The sequence below is a fragment of the Arvicanthis niloticus genome, chromosome 20, assembly GCF_011762505.2.
Source record: "Arvicanthis niloticus isolate mArvNil1 chromosome 20, mArvNil1.pat.X, whole genome shotgun sequence".
Taxonomy (NCBI): Eukaryota; Metazoa; Chordata; class Mammalia; order Rodentia; family Muridae; genus Arvicanthis; species Arvicanthis niloticus.
In genome coordinates, this window is record NC_047677.1 from 43473609 (window position 1) to 43496046 (window position 22438).

General features: G+C 47.0%; 1 protein-coding gene across 4 annotated transcripts; it reads left to right on the plus strand.

Annotated features, from left to right (window-relative positions):
- Positions 1-10909: 10909 nt before the first annotated feature.
- U2af1 (U2 small nuclear RNA auxiliary factor 1) lies at positions 10910-22017 on the plus strand. Of its 4 annotated transcripts, none has more exons than XM_034524397.2 (8): positions 10910-11049; positions 13884-13971; positions 16388-16454; positions 20010-20059; positions 20145-20243; positions 20578-20711; positions 20812-20904; positions 21734-22017. In XM_034524397.2, the coding sequence occupies exons 1-8, from the start codon at positions 11006-11008 to the stop codon at positions 21876-21878; spliced, it is 720 nt and encodes a 239-aa protein (XP_034380288.1). In that variant the 5' UTR covers positions 10910-11005; the 3' UTR covers positions 21879-22017. The 4 variants fall into 4 exon arrangements, with proteins under 4 accessions (XP_034380288.1, XP_034380287.1, XP_076773061.1 ...); XM_034524396.2 differs by lacking the exon at positions 16388-16454 and adding an exon at positions 17239-17305; XM_076916945.1 differs by lacking the exons at positions 10910-11049; positions 13884-13971 and adding an exon at positions 17239-17305 and having other exon boundaries at positions 16415-16454.
- Positions 22018-22438: the final 421 nt, after the last annotated feature.

Sequence of the window (22438 nt, forward strand, 5' to 3'; positions counted from 1 at the left end):
CCTTGGTCATGATGTCTCTTCACAGCAGTAAAACCCTAAGTAAGACACCAGGGACACAGAACTAAAGGGAGATGACAGATAGCTAAGTGGATAGACAAACAGTCAGACAGAATCTTAGTTTCATTTATATCACTGCGATAAAAACACTCTGACAAAAGCAACTTAGGGGAGAAAGAGGGTTTTTCTGTTTTTTTTTGTTGTTGTTGTTGTTGTTGTTGTTTGGGGGTTTGTTTGGTTTTTTTGGTTTGTTTAGTTGGTTGGTTGGTTGGTTGGTTTTGTTAGCCCTGACTGGCCTGGAACTCACTCTGTAGACCAGGTTGGCCCCCCAACTCGGAGATCCACCTGCCTCTGCCTTCTGAGTGCTGGGATTAAAGGCATTTTATTTGCGAGTGTGTGTTTGTATGTATGTATGTTGGTATTCCACTTGTGTGTGTATGTCCACAGAAGCCATAAGAGGGCGTCAGATTTCCTCGACCTGTAGTTACAGGTGGTTGTGTGATGTGTGATGTCATACCAGCAGGAGCTCAAGAGAACTAATCACAAGACCTCTACCGACGAGCACAGAAAGCAATGAATGCATATATTCCCATGCTAAGCTTCTGGTCTCCTTCTCATCTGACCCAGGGCCCAGCCCATGAATGCTGTCACCCACATTCAGGGTGGGCTCTTCCTCTTCAGTTATCCAGAATTAAGAAAAAGAAAAGAAAAGAAAAAAAGCTCTCACCAGGTGTGGTGGCATATATTGTTAATCTCAGCACTTGGGAGGCAGAGGCAGAAAGATATCTGTAATCCTGACCTGAGCCTGATCTCTGTGAGTTCAAGGACAACCTGCTCTATAGCGCTTGTTCCAGGACAGCCAGGGCTACACAGAAAAGCTCTGTCTTGAAAAACAACAACAAAGGGATATTAATTCTCCTGGCTAAAGGACTTTCTATGGTCGTGCCCCCCCCCCTACAATGAGTCAAGATCCAGAGGGTTCCAGACACAAGTTTTAAGTACTTCGTAAGGATATCCATTCAAGTCTTTACCCATTTATTTTTGTTGTTGTTGCTATATCAGACTGCTTGAGACTGGGTAATTTATAAAGAACAGAGATTTATTTGGCACAAGGCTCTCAAGGCTGAGAAATCCAGGAGCATGGGTTTGGCACCTGACAAAGATCTCAGCTCCATGTCATGCCACGACAGAACATAAAGCAGAAAGGCAGGGAACAGGGAAGAGGAAAACCATGAGACACCTGTAATGGCTATTCCTGGTTGTTAACTTGACTATATCTGGAATGAACTACAATCCAGAATAGGAGGGCTCACCTGTGATCATCTGTGATCCAGATCTTGAGGCTGGAAGATACAAGTGTCTAACCTAAATCTTGGCATGGAGATCTTGAGGCATAGTGGCCATGGAAAGCTTAGGCCCAGGCAAGGTAGTACATGCCTTTAATCCCAGGAGACTGAAGCAAGGAGATCTCTGAGTTCAAAGTCAGCCTGGGACAAAGCAAGTCCCAGATCCAGGCATGGTGGTACACACCTTTAATCTGGGCCACACCTTCTGCTAGAAGCCTACATAAGGACATTGGAAGATGGAGGATTCACTCTTCTTCAACTGTTTGCACTTAACGGCCAGCACATCTGTTGGAACCGACTTCTACAGAAGATGAGCTGAAACAACTAGCCTTGTGGGACTGAGCAACTGCTGGATCCTTGGACTTCCCACTCACAGCTGCCCATTGTTGGGGAGTTGGACTACAGAGTGTAAGTCATCATAACAAATTCCCTTACTATATAGAGACTACCCATAAGTTCTGTGACTCTAGAGAACCCTGACTACTACAGCACCAGAGCATCTGGGCTCCCGAGTGTTTATTGACAAAATCGAACCTGTGAGATTTTGTGAAAAACAACACTAGACCCATGACACCTTCAACAGGACCCTGTTCTCGCCACCACCGTAACAGTACTCATCCGGTCACCAAGACGAAGCCCTCTTGGGTCACACCTTGGAAATGCCCCACCTCTCCACAAGGTGGCACTGGGGACCAGGTTTCCCACATGAAATCTGCCTGGACAGGCTGCAGCAGGGAGAAGCGGGCAAATGCAGCGGAAACCCACCAGCCACGGTTGCTTTACACCCAAGTAGCCAAAACCAAAGCCTTTTCCCCGATTGCCCATGGCCTCTTCCTCCAGCCCAGCCCAAACTCCCCGGAGTGTCCTTCCTGAGTGTCCACTAGGATCCCACCAGGTTCTCCCTGGTTCTTCTGCTCCCTGGGTATCACCCCACCCATCTCCTCCTGCACCCGCTTCTCGACATCTCAAACTCCACTTTTTCAAGCACCAGTATGGAGACATAGCTGACATACCATCAACTTCAGCCTTTAGGAGTAACTGGTGAATCCTATTCACAGTATCACAGAATCACACTCCTCACTGTGGAGTTCCCGGATCCTCAGGATAACCTTTTTGTTTGCGTTGCTGCTGTTTTAGAAGGGTTGTTTTCTTTTGGTTTTGGTTGGTTGGTTGGTTTGATTTGTTGTGACAGGGTTTATTACAAGCTCCAGGCTAATCTAGAACTCACTAAGTAGCCCAGGATGACCCTGAACTTGTGGTAACCATCTTCCCTCAGGCTGGGTGCTGAGTTCTAGTACTACAGATATGAGCCTCCACACTCAGCAAGTTCCAGGATGGTTTTTTTTTTTTTTTTTTTTTTTTATCACCCCAAAAGGAATCCCAGCCTGTTGCAGAATATTTGATCACACTGTGAACCCTGAGAGATTGTATTATTTACTGGAAAAAAAAATATTTTCTAGTTGTGGTGTGGCTCGGCCATAGTATACACTTTTTTTTTTCTTTTTTCTTTTTTTTTGGTTTTTGGAGACAGGGTTTCTCTGTGTAGCCCTGGCTGTCCTGGAACTCACTCTGTAGACCAGGCTGGCCTCGAACTCAGAAATCCGCCTGCCTCTGTGTCCCAAGTGCTGGGATTAAAGGCGTGCGCCACCACTGCCCGGTTTAGTATTCACTTTTAATCCAAGATCTTTCTGCTTGAATATTGTAAACAGGATTAAAGTCAACCGTAGGCCAAGAGGTGGAGCGAGCAAACAGTTGAGCAGTAGACAGGAAGTGAAGACAGGACAAAAAAAAAAAGAGGAAGAGGAAATCAGGAGGACGTAGATGTACAGGAAGTAGACCGCTGGGACATTCAGTTTGAAACACTTTTTGAGATGGCATCAGGAGAACTCCCTTTTGCAGATATAGGCTGTGGAGGAAGTCCAGCTGTGTGCTTTCTGTGCCTCTCGGAGCTAGCAGGCTTGCACCCAAGCATCTGGCTTCCGAGTCTTTATTGACAAAGCCGAACCTGTGAGATCTTGGGAAAAACAACACCAGACCCATGAGTGGTCATCCCCTCCTGTCTTTTCCTAGCCCTGGGTAGCCTTAAATCTGCACACACACACACACACACACACACACACACACACACACACACACACACACACAAATAAACAAGCTTAAAACTTGAACCTAAAGAAAGCAACCTAGTTTAAAAATTGGCTGTGTAGGGGCTGGAGAGATGGCCCAGTGGTTAAGAGCACTGGCTATACTGGCTATTCTTCCAGAGGTCTTGAGTTCAATTCCCAGCAACTACATGGTGGCTCACAACCATCTGTAATGAGATCTGATGCCCTCTTCTGGCACATAGCTGTACACAGAATTCTCAGATATTAAATAAATAATTTAAAAGAAAATTGGCAGTGCAACTAAGTGGAATTACAAATAACTAGGAAATTGTTTTTTAAGATTGTTTTTAGGCCCGGGGAGACGGCTTAAGGTTAAAGGAAGTTGCTGCTTCACCAGAGGACCCAAATTCAATTCCAGCAGCCATATGGTGGCTCACAGATACCTTGCAAATCTAGTTCCCAAGGACCTGTTGGCCTCTTCTGGCTTCTTTGGGCATGCAAATGGTTCACAGGCATACAAGATATCCACACACATAAAATAAAAAAATTAATTTTTAAAAATACAGTTTTAAAAAAACAAATTCTGTGGGATGCCAAATAAAACTGAAACTAGTAAATATGGAAGGGGATTTGTGAGAAAGGAGAACAAACAGCCAGGCAGTGGTGGTGCACGCCTTTAATCCCAGCACTTGGGAGGCAGAGACAGGCGGATTTCTGAGTTCGAGGCCAGCCTGGTCTACAGAGTGAGTTCTAGGACAGCCAGGGCTACACAGAGAAACCCTGTCTCCAAAAACCAAAAAAAAAAAAAAAGAACAAACAGGCAAAGATAGGAGAAAAATGAAAGGGGGAGGGACAGTATGCAGAATGCATTATATACGTGTGTTCAGTTGTTAATAGTCAGCATCTACTACTAAAATAAGGAATATTGTCTCCGTGTTGGCAACCTGCTCAGCAAATGTTAATTGTGCTGGACTTCCTGATTCTCAGCTGGCAAGAGACTTCAATAAAACTCTGAAATCAGGGGCATCTTTCCATTTTCACATCTGCATAATTTCCCCTGCCTTCTAGGCTGCCTCAGGAAGGCTAGTTCTAGGCCGATCTGGTTGATTTACCAACCACTAAAATGAATAACAAATATTAAAGCATAGAAGGTCTCAAGTCTCAGTTAAACTCTTCAGTGGCACCCCCTTCTGGATAGTCTTAGAATGGCCTACCAGGGACCTTCCTCAAACTCAACGTTTTTCCCCCAGCCCTTTGTTCAGCAATACAGACCTGCTCTCTATATCTTTTAAACAGCAACTCCAATATTGGTAGGACTTGGGATCTCTCTCAATAGCTGTCTTTCTTTCACTATAGTTGGCCCTCGAGCCAAGCCCTGGTTTTCTCCCCTAAAATCCTTCATGTCTGAAGTCCTAGGGTTTCTGGGAAATGTTCGTAAGTATACAAGGAAGGACTAAAGAAAAGAAAACAGGAAGCCCCTAGGACCTGACTAGTGCTTGCTTGCTTGCTTGCTTGCTTTGGTTTTGGGTTTTTTGTTTTTTGTTTTTTTTTTTTTTTTTTGTTTGTTTGTTTGTTTTTGTTTGTTTTTTTTTGTTTGTTTGGGTTTTTTTGTTTTTTTTGTTTTTTTTTTTTTTGACAAAGTTTCTCTATGTAACAGAGCCCTGGCTGTCCTGGACATGCTTTGTAAACCAGGCTGGCCTTGAACTTTCAGAGATGTAGCTACCCTCTGCTTCCCAAGAGCTGGGACTAAAGGTGTTCACAACCATGTCCTGCTTGCTTTCTTTTCTTAAGCATTGACTTCTGAAAAGTCCCCTGCGGTTTATTACCCTGCCTGATGGGGGCACTGTTGGTGTGATAGATGGGCTGATGTTGACTTGGGTCTTTTTCAATTTTCTTTGTAATGCATATGGACACTTTGCCTGCATGTGTATCTGTGTGCCATGTATGTGTGCAGTGCCCAAGTACACCAGAAAAAGGCATCGGATTCCCTAGAACTGAACTTACAGATGCTTGTGAGCTGGTGTGTGGGTGCTGAGAATCTATTTCTGGTCTTCTGGAAGAGCAACCAGTGTTCTTCATGCACACCAGAAGAGGGCATTAAATACCACTATAGATGCAGCCAATGCTCTGAATGACTGAGCCATGGCTAAATCATCAGAGCACATCTTGCTTCCTATTTCATAAGGAAATCCTATTTCATATTTCATAAGCAAACCAATAGTGTCAAGGGGTATACACACTGCCAGCATGCCCTTCCCCTTTATTTTATTTTATTTTTTTATTTTATTTTATTTATTTTTTTTTTGAGACAGGGTTTCTCTGTGTAGCCCTGGCTGTCCTGGAACTCACTCTGTAGACCAGGCTGGCCTCGAACTCAGAAATCCTCCTGCCTCTGCGTCCCAAGTGCTGGGATTAAAGGCGTGCGCCACCACCGCCCAGCCACCCTTCTCCTTTAAACATGAGAAAGACCCCACTCTGTGGAAGCAATCCCAGCCAGCAAAGACAGCACAGAATGCCAAGTCATCTGGAGGAGTGAGGTCCCACTGGGGTGTCATTCCTATTCAGGTGATGTGGCAGCTGCTCTGTGTGCATTCATCTGCCCCAAAGCTCTTCCAGTCTTGGAAAGTGGCAGCTCCTGATTCCATTCTCCCTATGTCCTCCCTCCAGGAAGGATGAAAAAGCCTAGAGACACTGTGGATCAGGAGGGATTCTGCTGTGGCCCTGTCATCACTATAATGATGTGACTGATACTCAATTCAGTCTGAACAGCCTTACAGCTGGGTCAATGTACACTCAGCTTTCATATGCCACAGAATGTCCTAACACAGTAGGTAGGATCCCAAGACAGGAAGAACCCAGTCCTGTGAAACCTAGGCTCAGACTAGTGCCAAAGTCATTCTGCCACGTGTGTGTCTAGAAGCAATTCTGGATATGCCAAACTCAAGGAGGTGAAAACAGAGGTCACTCTAACAGAAAACAAAAAAGCAAGCAAGCAAACAAACAAACAAAAAAACAAACCTATAACATTAAATTTTGTAACTTTTATTTTATGTGTGTATGAGTGCCTGCATGTGGGTGTGCTCTCTGAGTGTATGCAGTGCCCAAGGAGACCAGAAGAGGGCATTGGAACTCAATTTACAGGCAGCTGTGAACTGCCCTGCCATTGAACTCTCTCTAGCCCTAAGAAGACACATCTAGACACAAATAGTTACAAAGTCTCATTTGCAAGGATCATGGAACTAGAAGGACATTAGGAGCAGTCTTTCAGAAAAAATTGAAACAAACTATCCAGTATCAAATGGAAAACTAAGAACAAATAGTATCTATTTCATGACAGCCTGGGCCAGGATTCCAAATCAGATACATTCACATTTTTATAACTAAATTACTTGTTCTAGGTGAGATAAATAGCAGAGGGATAGTGTTATTCCTCGCTTCCAGTTGACTATCAGGTCACTACTACCTAATAGTAACAAAGTAACTTCTTAAACATCAAGGTAACTGTACTTTTCTTATGTTGATACACTGTAACTTTTCTTATGTTGATTGGGGCAAGGGAAGGTTTGGACTTAAGCCAGCTACTTAGAAGCTAAATGCCAGTCTGTATTGATACCTTATGAGCCAGCAGTCATGTGTTGATGGCCCTAAGGTTAAAGGTGGGCATCAAAAGGACTGAGAGGAGTCTCAAGTCCTGAGGCAGCACCAGAAAAGTGGTGCTTTACTCAAGAAGCCAAGTCACCAGACTTATGACTGGGCTGGTCTTTTTCTTTTTCTTCTTCTTTTTTTTTTTTTTTTCTATTATTTGTTTGTTGTTTCGTTTCGTTGTTTTTTTGTTGTTGTTGTTGTTGTTGTTTGTTTGCTTGCTTTGTTTTGTTTGTTTTGATTTTGAGAAAGGGTCTCTATGTAGTCTCCTGAGTGTCCTGGAGCTTGCTATGTGGACCAGGCTAGCCTTAAAATAACAGAAATTCTACTGGCTCTGATTCTTGAGGACTGGGCTTGAAAATGTTTGCCACCATGCAAAAGCTGGACTGTGGTGTTTTGTTTGGTTTGGTTTGGTTTGGTTTGGTTTGGTTGTGGCGGTGATGGTTTTGGTTTTGGTTTGTTCTGGTTTGTTTGTTTATTTTTGGTTAGATTTGGTTTGGTTTTTCTGGACAGGATTTCTCTGTGTAGCCCTGGTTGGTCTAGAATTCATCTGTACACCAGAACTCAACAGAGATATGACTTCTTCTGCCTCCCAAGTGCTGGGATTAAAGGTGTGTGTCACCACTGCTTGGCTCTGACTTGGGTTGTTTTGAACACAATGATCCCGGGGTGAGTATGGTGGCACATGCCTATAGAACCAGCACTAGGAAGGCAGAGGCGAGTGAATCCCTGTCACTTTGTGGCTATCCTGGTCTACATAGTGAAATCTAGGCCAGCCAAGGCTTCACAGCAAGACCCTGTCAAAAAAAAAAAAAAAAAAGATAAAAGCTGAGCGGTGGTAGCCCTTGCCTTTAACCTTTAATAAACTCAATAAACTCAGCATTCAGAAGGCAGAGGCAGGCAGATCTCTGAGTTCAAGGCTAGCCTGGTCTACAGAGAGTGGAGACCAGAAGTCCAGAGAAACCTTGTCTTGAAAAGCTATTAAGCCGGGTGGTGGTGGCGCATGCCTTTAATCCTAGCACTTAGGAGGCAGAGGCAGGTGGATTTCTGAGTTCGAGGCCAGCCTGGTCTACAAAGTGAGTTCCAGGACAGCCAGGGCTACACAGAAAAACCCTGTCTCGAAAAACCAAAAAAGAAAGAAAGAAAAGAAAAGCTATTAAAATGAGCTAGAGAGATGGCTCAGTGGTTAAGAGAACTGACTGCTCTTCCAGAGGTCCTGAGTTCAATTCCCAGCAGTCACATGGTGGCTCACAACCATCTGCAATGCCCTCTTCTAGTGTGTGTCTGAAGACAGCTGCAGTATACTCATATAAATAAAAAAATAAACAAATCTTTTTTAAAAACCTATTAAAATAAAAGCAAACAAAACCAGAGACCATGCAAGCATGTGCTGATTTGAAGTTGTGAAAGTGATAAAAATATTGGTAGTAATCTTGCACAGACAGTGCCAACATCTATTTATCAGTGGTGGGACATCCCAATCCTTCTCCAGTCATTTCTCTTCCCTCTTCTTAAAGGATATAAAACTCCTTTCATAATTGAAGGAAAGTAAATGTCAAGAACATGACTATTCAAAAGACATTCAGGATGCATTGAGAGGCTGTGCAGAAGCTCAAAGGCTGGCTTTTCTTCCAGGCCAGCTTATCTGTTGGGAATTTATGGGACTTATACCAGAAAGTCAGGCAGGAAACATTTCCTGGTTTCCTTGGCACAAGAGGCAGAATGCCCACACTCACACCTGTAGCCTTTCCAACCTGCCAGCTTCAGGATACCACCTGTTCCTCCGTTAGCCCTCCCTGCCTCACTAGAGATAAAGCCGGCATGCTGCCTCCCCAGCCCCTGGTGCTTGTTCAAACTGTCATTTCCATGCAGCAGATTCGCAGAAAACCTGCCAGTGAGGTTTTCAGTGGTTTCCGGCTAGGAAGCTTTCCACGGAGGCAGGTTGCTTTACCTCTTGGCATAGCATATTCATGTTCACCTTTAAAGTTCAAACAACTGCTCCTGCTACTTTGCAGCTTGTTGCAGCCAGCTTACTGCTCTCCCTGGCATATGGTAGCATCCTCCTTGCCAACTCCATTGCTGGCAAAGAGAGTCCCCACATATGCACTTATAAATTCTATTTATCTGCATCTTTCTTCCCACCCCCCAACTCCCCAAAGTTTCTCTGTGTAGCCCTGACTGTCCGGGACTCACTCTGTAGACCAGGCTGGCCTTGAACTCAGTTATCTGCTTATCTCTGCTTCAAGTGTTGATATTAAAGGCCTGTACCATTGCTGCCCTGCTTGTTTATCTGTATCCTTAATAACAAAACCACTGGGGATTGAATCTAGGGCCTTATGAATGCTAAACATTTGTACCTCTGAGTAACTCAGCCAACAGTCTTCCTTCTTTTTTTGGAGGAGTTCACTATGTAGACCTGTCTGGTCTGTAATTCTCTTTGGAGACCAGGCTGGTCATTAAACTCATATATATCCACCAGTCTCTACCTCCCAAATTATAGGATTAAAGATGTGCATCAACACACCTTGCTTCCCAGACCCCTTTTTAAACCTTTTGCATTTGAAGCCAGGTGGTGGTGGTAAACACCTTTAAGACCCAGAGCTCAGGACACAGAGGCAGGTGGATCTCTGTGAGGTTAAGGCCAGCCTGGTCTACAGAGTGAGTTCCAGGATAGCCAGGGCTACACAGAGAAACCCTATCTTGAAAAACAAAACCGCCGGGCGGTAGTGGCGCACGCCTTTAATCCTAGCACTTGGGAGGCAGAGGCAGGCGGATTTCTGAGTTCGAGGCCAGCCTGGTCTACAGAGTGAGTTCCAGGACAGCCAGGACTACACAGAGAAACCCTGTCTTGAAAAAACCAAAAACAAAAAACAAAAAACAAACAAAAAAAATACCATACAGTATCATATAAACCTGTTTGGTAGTGCACACAGGTAACCCTGGCACTCAGGATGGTAGACGTTCAGAAGGATCAGAAGTTGAAGGTCCTCTGTAGCTGTACATAGTAGCTATGTAGCCTGATGCATACATGAGACCATCTCATGGAGAAAAAAACAAAACGCACACAATAAAACAAGCATTACAGCACTCTGTATCTATACGAGTTACTTGCTTGTATATAGCTCCTATAGGGTTTGCTGTTCTAATGTCTCCAAATAGCAGATAAATAGCAGATAAATAGATGTGACATGGATAATTAGGTGGATTAATGTGAATGGCCATGTGGGAAGACAGAAGGATGGACAAACTAATGGTCTGATGGCCCTGGTCTGGTCATCCATCCTGGTTCTAGTAACCAGGTTAATTCGCGAAAGCCTGTGTGGAGACCCCAGCTTCCCACAACCATCTTCCTCGATTCGTTCTCGGGTGGAAGTGGCTCTATAGCCAGAGAGAGCAGGCAAAGTCAGCAAACCAAGATGACCTCACAGCCTGGGTCTCAGCCTGAGATAAAGGGATTATTAGGCTCTGCCTGGAAATATAGTGACTTGAAGGTGAGCTGGTAACTGTGAGATGCTGTGGGTTTAAGCCCCTCCAGGAGGCCGAACAAGGCCCCTTGTCTGCAGCCGCACCAGTGGGGAGGCCTGGGACAGGAGGGCCAACAAGGGGAGAGGGCGCGGTTCCAGCGGCAGGAGCGGGAAACAGCGGTGCTGAGCACGCGCGGAGCGGGTGTCCACAGCCTAAGCCGAGAGCTATGCGCGGGACCCGCCCGGGCGGCAGGGAGTGCGCAGGCGCCGGTGCAGGGGGCGGAGCCTCGGCGCGCTCTTCGTCCCGCCCCCGCGCTGGCAGCGCCTTTCCCAATTGGACAGAGCCGCTACGACGGGCGGGGAGAGCGTCGTCGCGTCCGGTGACGTCTCCGGAGGGGACGTCGGTGTAGTCGGCAGCGTCGGCTGCCGTGCCGGAGTCGTCCGCTGGAAAATGGCGGAATACTTGGCCTCCATCTTCGGCACCGAGAAAGACAAGTGAGTAGGGCCGGCCTGCCGGGACTTGGGCTGGGGCGGCGACGGGCAGCGGGTGCCGGCCGAGGCAAGCGGCGGTGGCGTCCAGGCGTAGCGGGTGGCTCGGGCCTGGCGGCCTCGCGCGGCTCAGCGCCGCCGCCTCGTGGGCCGGTCGGCGGGACCTGGCGGGCGGCTCGGGCTGGGCCTCGGCGCCTAGAGCTCCACGGCGGGCCCTCCATGGCGGGTTCTACACGGGGCCCTGCTCCACGCCGCGCTCCCACCGCTGCCTCGAGCTTCTGTGGCGAGGTAACACGTTTCTTGCAACTTTGGGCTTTGAGTTGTCGTGTCGGAAGTGCTGTGGCACCATCCTCGCTAGCATTCAGTCGCTGGGGCCGACCTTTGGGAGCGGGTTCGACCGAATAAATCTCCTGCCTGCCTAAGCGTTGGCGGACCCGCTCTTATTTTTAAGTTAAGGTTTGCATATCCGTAGCCAACTGTTAGGGTAAGAGGAAAAGAAATAACAGTATTCCCGCCTGCATTCGTATGCTGCCGTGGCACAGACTCGTTTCCAGCGTGTTGGCTGAAGTTTAGGTTAAGGCGGGCATGTCTTCAGACGCTAAAGATTTAAGTGTCTGGCTTAATCTGCTCCCAGTAAGTAGTCACCATCTTTATGTTTCCGGGTTTCGTTCAAGGTTTACACAGATGTCAGTCATGGTGGTAAGCGTTTACAATAGATACAATTTTTGGTGCCACGTTCTCACTGTTAAAATGTTCTGTTTTCCAGGATGGAGGCTGTCCGATCAGGCACCTTTATACAGTCTACAGTGGTTGAAAGAGGGGATGTTTCTAAAAGTCTCATGCTCGAGTCGGCAGTCGCTCAGAGAGACATTTTAATGGATGTCAGGTCTAGGCCAGTCTTGGAGAATCAGATGGGATAAAGTCTGGGGTCTCAGGAAGTCATGGAGGAAGATTGTGCCTTGTGTTAAGGATGACTAAAATACATTAAGGGTACAGGAGAGGTGACTCTGTGGCTCTTGAAGAGGACAGTAGTTTGGTTCTCTGAATCCCCTTCATTGCAATCTGATGTCTCACAACCACCTGTAGTGACAGATCTGGGGAGATCCTTTGCCTCTGGCCACCACCAGCACCCACACTTGGGTATACACCTCCCTCCCCCTTAAATAAAACCGTTAAAGTACTTTAAGTCAACACTTAAAGCCAGGTGTGGTGGTCCATTTAGTCCCAGCACTCCAGAGGCAGAGGTAGGTAGGTGGAGCTCTGAGTTCCAGCCTGGTCTGTATAACAAGTTCCAGGATTGGGCTGGTGAGATGGCTCAGCGGTTAAGAGACTGCTCTTCCAGAGGTCTTGAGTTCAATTCCCAACAACCACATGGTGGCTCACAACAATCTGTAATAGGTTCTGATGTGTCTGCTACAGTGTACTCATATACATTAAATAAATATCTTTTAAAAACAAAAACCAAACCAGGTTCTAGGACATAGCAACCCTGTCTCAAAAATACGTGCAAATTTGTTTGGTGCTATGGAAGAGTGTCTTCTCTAAAAAATGTAGATTACTTATGTTATTTTAGCTGAAACAGGAATGTGGGGTGCCTATTAACTTTGGGGCTTTTTATGGTGAATCTTTACCAATCAAATATGTAGCTTTGACTTGTTTTCTAGACCCAGCTTATCTGGCAGAAATCAGCCTTTTTCCTTGTACCTCTCCTCTGGCTGCCCCCAAAACAGGGTTTGTCTGCATAGCCCTGGCTGTCCTGGAGCTCTTTGTAGGCCAGGCTAGTATCAGACTCAGAGGTCTACCTTTTCCTGCCCCACCCCCCAAGTGCTAGGAGTAAAAGTGTCGCCACCCGCTGAAGCAGGGTGTTTGCTGGGAGTGCAGGTTTGAGAGCTGTTTCATGTGGAAGGAGCCCTTGAGTATTTTCAGCCAGAAGTTTGCCCATTCCAAGGTATTTTTTAAACAAGCTCTTTGTTTTCTGCTGATTTTCTAGAGAAAGATTACCTAATCGAGTTAGGTTGTATAAAGTAAGGGGGTCACTAGCATCATTCTCCTTTCCAGAGAAACTCAGACTTACTGTCTGATCATCAACAGAGGATGACTAACTGGTCTTCATAATCTACCATGCGACCTTCAGTCTTTACACCAGGGCAAGGACTTTTAAGCATGTGGCTCTTGCTAAAAGCATCCATGGGGCAGCATTCCTGCCTCTGCAGCTGACACCTGCACAGGGAAACTGCCTCAGTAAAAGTTCAAACTACAGATCTTGCAGGCCACCCAGCAGCACCTGATGGTTTTGGTTTCTGGTGGCTCCTCGGAGTGTCTGAGCAGGGCTCTGTGGCGGGTGCAATGCTCACGTGTGGTTTGTGAGGCAGGCTAGCTCTCTACATAGCACGTTTGCACTGAGGTGAAGCCAAGAGGCCTGCTTGCTTCAGACCAGTTTGGAAATTTCCTCTTAGTTTGGTACATGAGTTGGAGAGAGCATGAACTTTGTTTTCTGTTTTTCTTTACATGGTGACAGCACTCAGGCTGTGAGCAAGCACCACACCCTCGTCCTTGGAACAGTGCCTTGGAGGCACCCAGGACCCACAGAGTGGGCTAGTCTTAAAAGGCAAAGAAAATGTTCAAAGAAAGGCTTAGGGTAGCAGGAGGCAGGTTAGAGTTAGAGCCCTTCTCTGGGGAGCTGGAGTAGTGACTTCCAACACTGCCTGCAAGAAGACACAGCCAGCAAGAGCTGCCTGACTTGTGTAGCGTGGAAGAAGGTAGCTGGGAAGTAGCTTCAAGTTAATGATGTTTCTGTCACATCTTCCCAGAAATAATCAGTTCGTATTTTCCCTTTACAGAGTCAACTGTTCATTTTATTTCAAAATCGGAGCATGTCGTCATGGAGACAGATGTTCTCGGTTGCACAATAAACCAACCTTTAGCCAGGTTTGTGTGTTGTTGGGTTTTTTGTTTTTTATTTTATTTTTTTCACAAATTATCAAAAGTTCTTGTGCTTTCAGGATCGATTAGTGTTCTCATACACAGCAAGTCAAATCTTCCCTCTGGTTTTATTTTACATTTGTTACAGAGGGTGATAGACCTACCCCAGTGGGAAGCCTTGCTGTTCTTGACCTTAGAGGAGTTCTTAAAAATATATGGTTGGGTGTTGGCTGAAGCTGAAGTGCGCAGCCCTTTGCTTCTCCCTTACGGAGAGACATAAGTGGATACAGAGGAATTTCTGCTCACCGAGCAGTAGTTCTGCTGTCACTGGGTGAGGCATGCTGGTGTGGGGTTTATCAGCAGACCCAGCATACTCTAATACCCCAGTGGGGTCCATGGTTTGATACTACAAGGCATCATAAGCATAGAAACTTAAAGGTGGGCATAGATTGCTCCCGCCGGGGTTTCTTGGGTTCACTGAGACGTGTTTGTTAGCTTAAGCTTAGGTCTGCCTGAGTTAAACTCAGTCCCGTGTTATTTTGCTTGGTGGGGCAGTAGGGGTTGTGGGGGAAACACAATTTGGTCCCAGCACAGACTTGCTAATAAACAAAGAGATGGGAGAGTGGAAGGTCTCACTGAGTCTGTCTAGATTAGACTTTGACTTCATCATTGCCCAGTCCAGGTCTACCTACAGCAGCCCAAAAGCTGCAGGTGCATCTTTTTAAAGGGTGCATCTTTCATATGTTTTTCCCTTCTTGCATACTATATTGTTTTTCTGTAGAAGGTTAAGACATTTGCCAGCTATACAAGGAGATAAAGGAAGAAAGGAACCTTGTTTTAGAATGTAAACCTGGAAAACACAGCCTTGGATATTTTTAGAGGGGAGAGCATGATAGGTTTTTCTTCCCAATTATCCTTGACTGCCCCATGGTTAGTGTAGGAGGCATCTGTCCTCTAATGGCCTTAAAGGGTCCTCTTTTAGTGAATTTTATGAAAGCATCTGCTTTAGACTGCTATGAGTGTGTTGTTTATATCTGACTATTAACAAAATCTCCCAGCTGACCCAGTGGTCTTAGCTGCTGACTCTGCATGCCTTTGTGTCTTTGTGCTTGGTTAACAGGCATGGGAGGTTGTGGGTAGAGAGGCTGCTGTCAGTGCTCTCTGAGCCCAAGCTACACGGTTTCCTCAAGAGCTCTAAGCACTGAGGCCTAGAACACAGCAGGGAGGTGGGCCCGCTATACTCTGATGAGCTCAACACTACAACAGTTACCTCAGTTGGGTTTGGTTGACTAGTCAGAGGTAACTATAGTTTCCCCTCTTACATCACTTTCCCTACAGTGAGCAGCCTTTGTCTGCTTCGGTACTGTGGAGACCTGCAGGGACCAGGCATCTACTTACCACCATGCTCCCTCCAGTAGGAAGCTGGTAAAGTCAGATCTGGGAAACTTGAAGGTGCAGGCCCACTCAGGGTGGTTGAGGGCTGACTGCTTTAACTCAGTGCTTCAGGTTTGTGGTCTGGTGTTGGGAGACAGCAGACCTGTCTCCCAAACACTGTTCTTCACCCTACACCCTTTGAGCAGAGCCGGAAGCTGAGCTCTAGTCTGCAGAGCACTTAGAACGGCTTTCTTTCCAACAGGTCATTGAGGCCGTCTGTGCTGTAGATCAGGCGGTGCTGGCTGGCATGACTGTAGTGTGGTTCAGGGTGGGTTTCTGTGTAAGCTCTAGTGATGTGGGCGTGAGACTGATGTGCTATATTAGCTTACTAACTTAAACATGGTTTGTTTTTTCAGACAACTTGATTTTAAGAAGAACGGTACAGTGTAAGGTTTCAAGTCTGCCTGATCCAGTTAAAAGCACAAGGGTTAAAAGGATTTTTTTCCTTAAAAAGGAGGATCGCAAAAGAGCAAATGTTTTAACTATTGTATTATGTAAACAGAGACCCACCAAGAAAGTGTAAATAAGAGTGAGGTATCCGAGACAACTGGCGTGGCTGCTTGGCTAAGAGACCAGAGACCTTTAGTGCTGCATACAGTTGACGTATGCATTTGGTTAAGACAGATGACTTTGTGTGGGGAATGCGATTATGTGGCTTTTTAACATGTTGTGTGCTGGCTTGAAGTACAAGAAAATGTTAGTGTTCTTATCTTGTATTGAAGCACTTGATTCTTGGTAACGGGGACCACTCAAAACAACAGATAACAATTCCTTCTTGGTTGCTGGCTGACTTGACCCAAGTCATTGCTCAAACTCTGTTTTCATAATATGATGGTTTTGGTATACTCTGCACAAGACACAAGTGTCAGACTTGTGAGAAAAACAACAAACAAACGTTAGCCGTTTGCAAACAAACTGTCTCTTTGCAATTGTCTAATATATGCACAGCAGCCAGTAGAATTCCCCTTTTTATTTTTTTTCCCCGCAGACCATCTTGATTCAAAACATCTATCGTAATCCCCAAAACAGTGCACAGACGGCTGACGGCTCACACTGTAAGTCCCACAGTTGGAGAAATTTTTTTAAACGATGGTGTTCAAGAGCCCACTCTTAATTGAGACATAACGCTGGCTCTGAGCTGCTGACATAGAGCTGTTGCAAACAGGACACGGTGCTGGAACCTCGTGGCGCACAGCCAGAACTTGACAGGGGCCACAAGCGCTCAGGAGGCGCTCTCCTAGGGAAAGTCACTGGCCGGCCTCTCCTGTTGACTTATGTTTGTCACGAGAGTGTCCGCCCACAGGAAGCGGGTTCTAACCCGGGTAGCCAGTTGTTGGCCTTTACTGTGACTTAACCCTGGCCTTTCTTAAGTTCTTTCTGTAAAGTTAAAATGGTAGGAATATTAAGGAGTCAACAAGGTAAGTTGCCCAGTACGTGTGGGTTTTATTTCACCATTATAATTTTTCCTCTAGGAAGTGGAGATTTCATGACATGAGATATTGTATTTCTCTGGTACAGCACTCAGTTCGTCACAGGTGCGAGCACTTTTCCTCTCAGTCTGTCAGCTAAGAGCCAGTGCCGTCCTTGCTCGGCTGGCACTTGGCAGTGGAGAGGCCGCTGTGGGCAGAAGTGCGGTATCAGCATCTCATGAGATCTCCCTGCACTGCAGTGTTAGTGTAGTTCAAGACAGCCACCAACTCAGGGGACACCTGTGCTCAAGGGAAATAACCCACTCTCTTTCAGCACCGACTCAACTGAAGCGATCGATCGTCACAGGCAGCCGGTTAAGTGTGTACATTTAATTTCCATAATATAAAGTTGTTGCGTTTTGTATTTCAGACCATTGCCCTCTTGAACATTTACCGTAACCCTCAAAACTCTTCCCAGTCTGCTGACGGTTTGCGCTGTAAGTTCATACAAGTTCCTTCCCTGGTTCCCTGGGCTTGCGTGTCAGAGCTCAGTGTCCATCCACCTGGTCTGCTGTGCTAGTGTCAAGAACCGCGTCCTAGAGATGGCAGGAGCTGTTGTCCCCACTGACCTGCTGGAGATGCTGTCCCTTAGTCAGGATGACAGTGACTGGCAAGGGCGCCCTTGAAGTAGTTGGGACTTGCTGCTCTCGCTCCCTCCGCACTTGGACCGTCACCCTGGGATGCACTGGGATTGAGTTTGAGGTCCGCTCTTCCCTCTGAAGAGCAGCAGCATCTGAATGGCTCTCTCGCTTTCTGGAACTCGGCAGAAATTGCTTACAAGTTTAAGATTTTGTTGCTCGATAGCCTCATTTCCATAAACTGCATGTCAGAGGTCATGCTCTATGTGAGGGCCTTGTTCTGAGTGTTTCCCAGGTGAGGGTCTGCAGTCCACACCATGCAGGGTCGCCATACAGGTGTGCTAACCAGACGAGCGCTCAGCACAGGAGATGTTTTGTGTCTAGCCACCCACTCCTTAGGTAGCGTGCTATATCTGGTGATAAAGGGGACTCCGTGGGGCAACATCTTAAGCTGGCATCAGCAGTCCTTGCACATCTCTTCCTGTGCTGGGAGTTACTATATTTCTACAGTGGAACACAGGGATGTAATCATGTCCAGACCCAAAGTAGACTCCCCTTGGATGGCCACAGGCTTCTAAATCCACCACACCCCGACCAAAACCTTTATGTCCTGTTGGCCTGCCCTGGGTAAATACATGGTCCCAAGACCACCACCTGCTGGAGCTGGCCAGGCTGGGAAAGCTCTGGTGCCCATGTTTGTGTAGATGGGGCTTTTCGTGTGTTTTTACTGCTGAGGTGCGAGTGTCTGACGCTAACCCTGACCTGACGATAGAGCGCTCTCTGAATTGAGATAGCAGTCACCTGGCAACCAGTCCCTGTTTTAAATACTTGGTTTTGTTTTATTTTTAGAAATAAGGACTGTAGGAGGGGGGAAATGTTTATGTGTGGCTTTATTAAGTAACGTTTGTTCATGTCCCTGCCCTGGGGTACCAGCAAATGGAAAACAGGTGATTGTTAACAGTGGTGGTTCACTTGTGGACTCTGCTTTCCTGACAGGATGTTGTGTTTGCTGTCTCTATTTGCAATTCACAGTATGTTTTGGGGTATACTGTAAACTGAATTTTCAGCTCTCATTTAATCTTCCAGCCCCGGTTATAGAAAGTAAATGAAACTAACTTTATTTTAGAGCAAATTAGTTCCCGCCTTGACATGTGTAGAAAAATGTACTTCACATAACACAAAATAAAGTTAAATGGGAGTCTGAATTTTAAGAATAATATGTGTGTAAGAAAAGTAGTCATTTTCTAGGTTGTAATACTTAGAGTATACTGAGCCCGCTGGTGTCCTGATCAGTGTCCTGCTGTCCTGGCCTTTGGGTCATTTTGACAGATGGGAGCTGGCACAGGGTAGGTGAGCCCATCAGTCCTAAAACCACCAAATGTTTGTCAGAGCTCTGAGCATGGGAATATTTTTTTCCTATTCTCATTCTACCTGAATGCAGAAGGCTTTGACGTTGGCTGCTACCTGTGGGGCAGGCTTCTCGGCCTTCTGTCGTTGCCTATGACCTATTCTCAGGTAGGGCCAGGCACCCCTGAAGGTTTGGTCAGGTACCACATATGGGCATGCTCCTGTTAAGAGAGCCTGGTGCATTCAATAAAATTTGGATTTTCAGGCCAATTTGTTTCTTTAAAAGTCAAAATAACTAAAACAACTCCAGATAAGTTGGTAAGGGAGCTGCAAAATCAGAACGTAGGTTAGCTCCTAGTTTTGGTTACCAATGAGTTTTGAGCAGACTTCAAGATACTGCCCCAACCCAACCAGATGCCTTTTGTGGGGTGCACCAGTGAGGCAAGTGGGCCTGTGAGCTCCCTGTCTGTCCAGGAACGTGGCTCACGGAAGGGATCAATTGAACTCAGACCCAGCATGGCCCCCAATCCCCTGTAAGGCCCTTGCCAGCTCCTCGCCCAACTGTTTAGAACATGACTTTATTAACAGACCAGTTCTGTGGTGTCTTGGATTGCGGTTGAGGGAGTGATCATTGGGACAGACTGGGCAGAAGTGTTCATGAGCAGCCATGGCTTCAGTTACTGCCTGTGGCTTATGGAGGGAGAGGAGACCGGGTGCAGAAGTTGGGAACACCTTCAACAAGGTCTGACTATCTCTATAGCAAGACATCCAGATGCTGAAGTCTGGTGGCTTTGGTTTCAGTCACATCAGAATTTGCTAGCATTCAGAGGCTGGCAGTGTGTAAAGGCACGAGAGCTCCTGATCACTCACCCACCCTGTCTCAGCTTCAATTCTGACCCGACAGAGGGGAGTCAGTGCACTTCCTGGCCTCCAGTCTCAAGGAACACAGTTTTATTCTTAAAAGGTCTTAATCCAAGAGTCACCGTTTCCCTTGAACTTTGTATGCCCTTTTGGTACCAACTAAAGCTGGCTGTGGTTTTGGTAGCCAGGACTGAGGCTGTGGGCATTTAAGATCTCAGCAACTCCAAGGCACAAGCAAGTCGGTGCTCCTGTAGCATGCAGCTCTGGCCTGGCGTCCTCTAGACAGTCACTATAGCAGCTGAGCGTGAGGGCAGCGAGGCCACAGGGCTCATCAGCTTCGTGTCTTTGACTGCAGGTGCTGTGAGCGACGTGGAGATGCAGGAGCACTATGATGAGTTCTTTGAGGTGAGTGCCTGCTGGCAGGGGGCAAAATGGAGGTGACCTGGGACAGGGCTGGGTGCAGTGCTCTTCAACTCCTGTTCTCCTCCAGGAAGTCTTCACTGAGATGGAAGAAAAGTATGGGGAAGTTGAGGAGATGAACGTCTGTGACAACCTAGGAGACCACCTGGTGGGGAACGTGTATGTCAAGGTACAGACTGTTGGGTGCTGTGGCCTGCCATCCTAGTAGCTGTAGCTTTACTGAGGAGTCGGCTCTGGGGTTGAGCTGCTCGCATTGGCACAGGTTGGCCTGTGTGCTTTGTTAACCCTCTGTGGGAACACACACACATTTGCTCTTAGTGGATTAGACTGGAAGGTAACTGGGCTGTCCTAGACTCCATCATGGGGAGGATTGGCCAGTTCAGTTTTACTGCGGCATCCCATAATGTTCTGCCTCAGGGAGTGTATAGCAGTAGTGGGGTAGAGAATCAACCCTTAGCAATGCAGGAGTGGAGTATAGCAAACACTTTGTTTTGCCTTTTCAGTTTCGACGTGAGGAGGATGCGGAGAAAGCTGTGATGGACTTGAATAACCGCTGGTTTAACGGGCAGCCCATCCATGCAGAGCTGTCGCCAGTAACTGACTTCAGGGAAGCCTGTTGTCGCCAGTATGAAATGGGGTAAGGAAGGAAGGGTGTGACTCTGCTGTGCTGTGCTGTGCTGTGCTGTGCAGAGCTGTCAGCAGGGGCATAGTGTAACAAGTCTGGATCTGACCCACAGAGAGTGCACAAGAGGGGGTTTCTGCAACTTCATGCATCTGAAGCCAATCTCAAGAGAGCTGCGACGGGAGCTGTATGGGCGCAGGCGCAAGAAGTGAGTCCTCTGGGCGCAGGACGTAATGTCCTGCGGGTGGGGGCTGTAAACAGGGAAGCTCCTCGGGGCGGAGGAAAACAGGCCTGTGATTGCTTGTCCTCTGTGTGTCTGCTCAGCTCCTGGTGCATTATGTCAAATACAGAATGCCTGGGAGAGTCCTGCCCTGCTGTACAGGGAGGCATTCTGAAGGTGTGTGGGTTGTCTGGTTTGCCTGCAGCGGGCAGTGGCACTGGGGCCAGCTTGCTGTACTGCTCACAGGTGGCCACTGTGCTCCTGTTTTTCTGGAATCAAGTTGAGTTCACTGCCGGGCCCAGCACTTGGGAGGCAGAGGCAGGTGGATTTCTGAGTTTGAGGCCAGCCTGGTCTACAGAGTGAGTTCCAGGACAGGCAGGGCTACACAGAGAAACCCTGTCTCAAAAACAAAACAAAAAAAAAAGTGAGTTCACTGATTCTAGATGGTTTTCTCCCACCCAAAAACTGGCCCAATGGACTCTGCCTAACAAATCCTGAGGTGGGTGAGATTGGAGAAGGGCTAAGCATGGCAAGCAGTGGGTGTCTTCTGGGTGTGCGACAAGAGCTCACTGCTGCCCAGCCTTCATTGGTTTTGTGATTGCCCACAGCATTTGGGCTGGTTCTGAACGAGATATATATATCACACCAAACATACCAAACCCATCCAGTTTGGAGGTGCATCCTACTTGAGGATAACATCTAAAGTTGGGGTGCCTTTCATACCTGGGGCTTTCAAGTCACTGGCCTCATGTGTCCTCTCTGCAGTCAGGGCTGTCATGCTCTGCTTCTGATGCCGTTTTCTTCTTTCTGGATCCAGGCATAGATCCAGGTCCCGATCCAGGGAGCGGCGTTCCCGATCCAGAGACCGTGGGCGCGGAGGTGGCGGTGGCGGTGGCGGTGGTGGAGGACGGGAGCGTGACAGGAGGCGGTCAAGAGACCGGGAGAGATCTGGACGATTCTGAGCCGAGCCATTTTTACCGTGTGTCTGCTAGACAGTGTTGTAGTTGGTTGACAAGCCAGTTCATAATGGGATTTTTTTTTTAAAAAACAACAAAAAAAAACAAAGATGGGTTTCTGAATAAAATTTGTAGTGATACAGTACTGGTGTGATTCCTTGTAAAGTCTTTTCTGCAATTGCTTTTCTAAAAGTGCTAGGTTCATATTACTTGGAATAAACACATTTAAATTGGACATAAAATCCCAGCCAGTGAGGGAGGATAAGGAGCTGTTGTAGTACCATTAGTGACCAGGAGTTTCTCCCTGAGGCTTCTGGGGCTATCCATGGGACCTGAGTGACCAGGAGTTTCTCCCCGAGGCATGTGGGTCTCTGCCTTTCTCTGAGCCAATGCCGGCTACAGCCCTTTGAACACCCAGCCTCAGACTGCCAACCATATTTGCAAGAGAGCATGTCCTAGGGTGAGGTGACCTGTAGGGTCACATGACCTGTGTGTCTTCTAGCCAGGACTTCAGTAGTTGTGCAGTGTGCATGCCTGGTGGGACAGGATTGCTGGTGTGTGTTTAC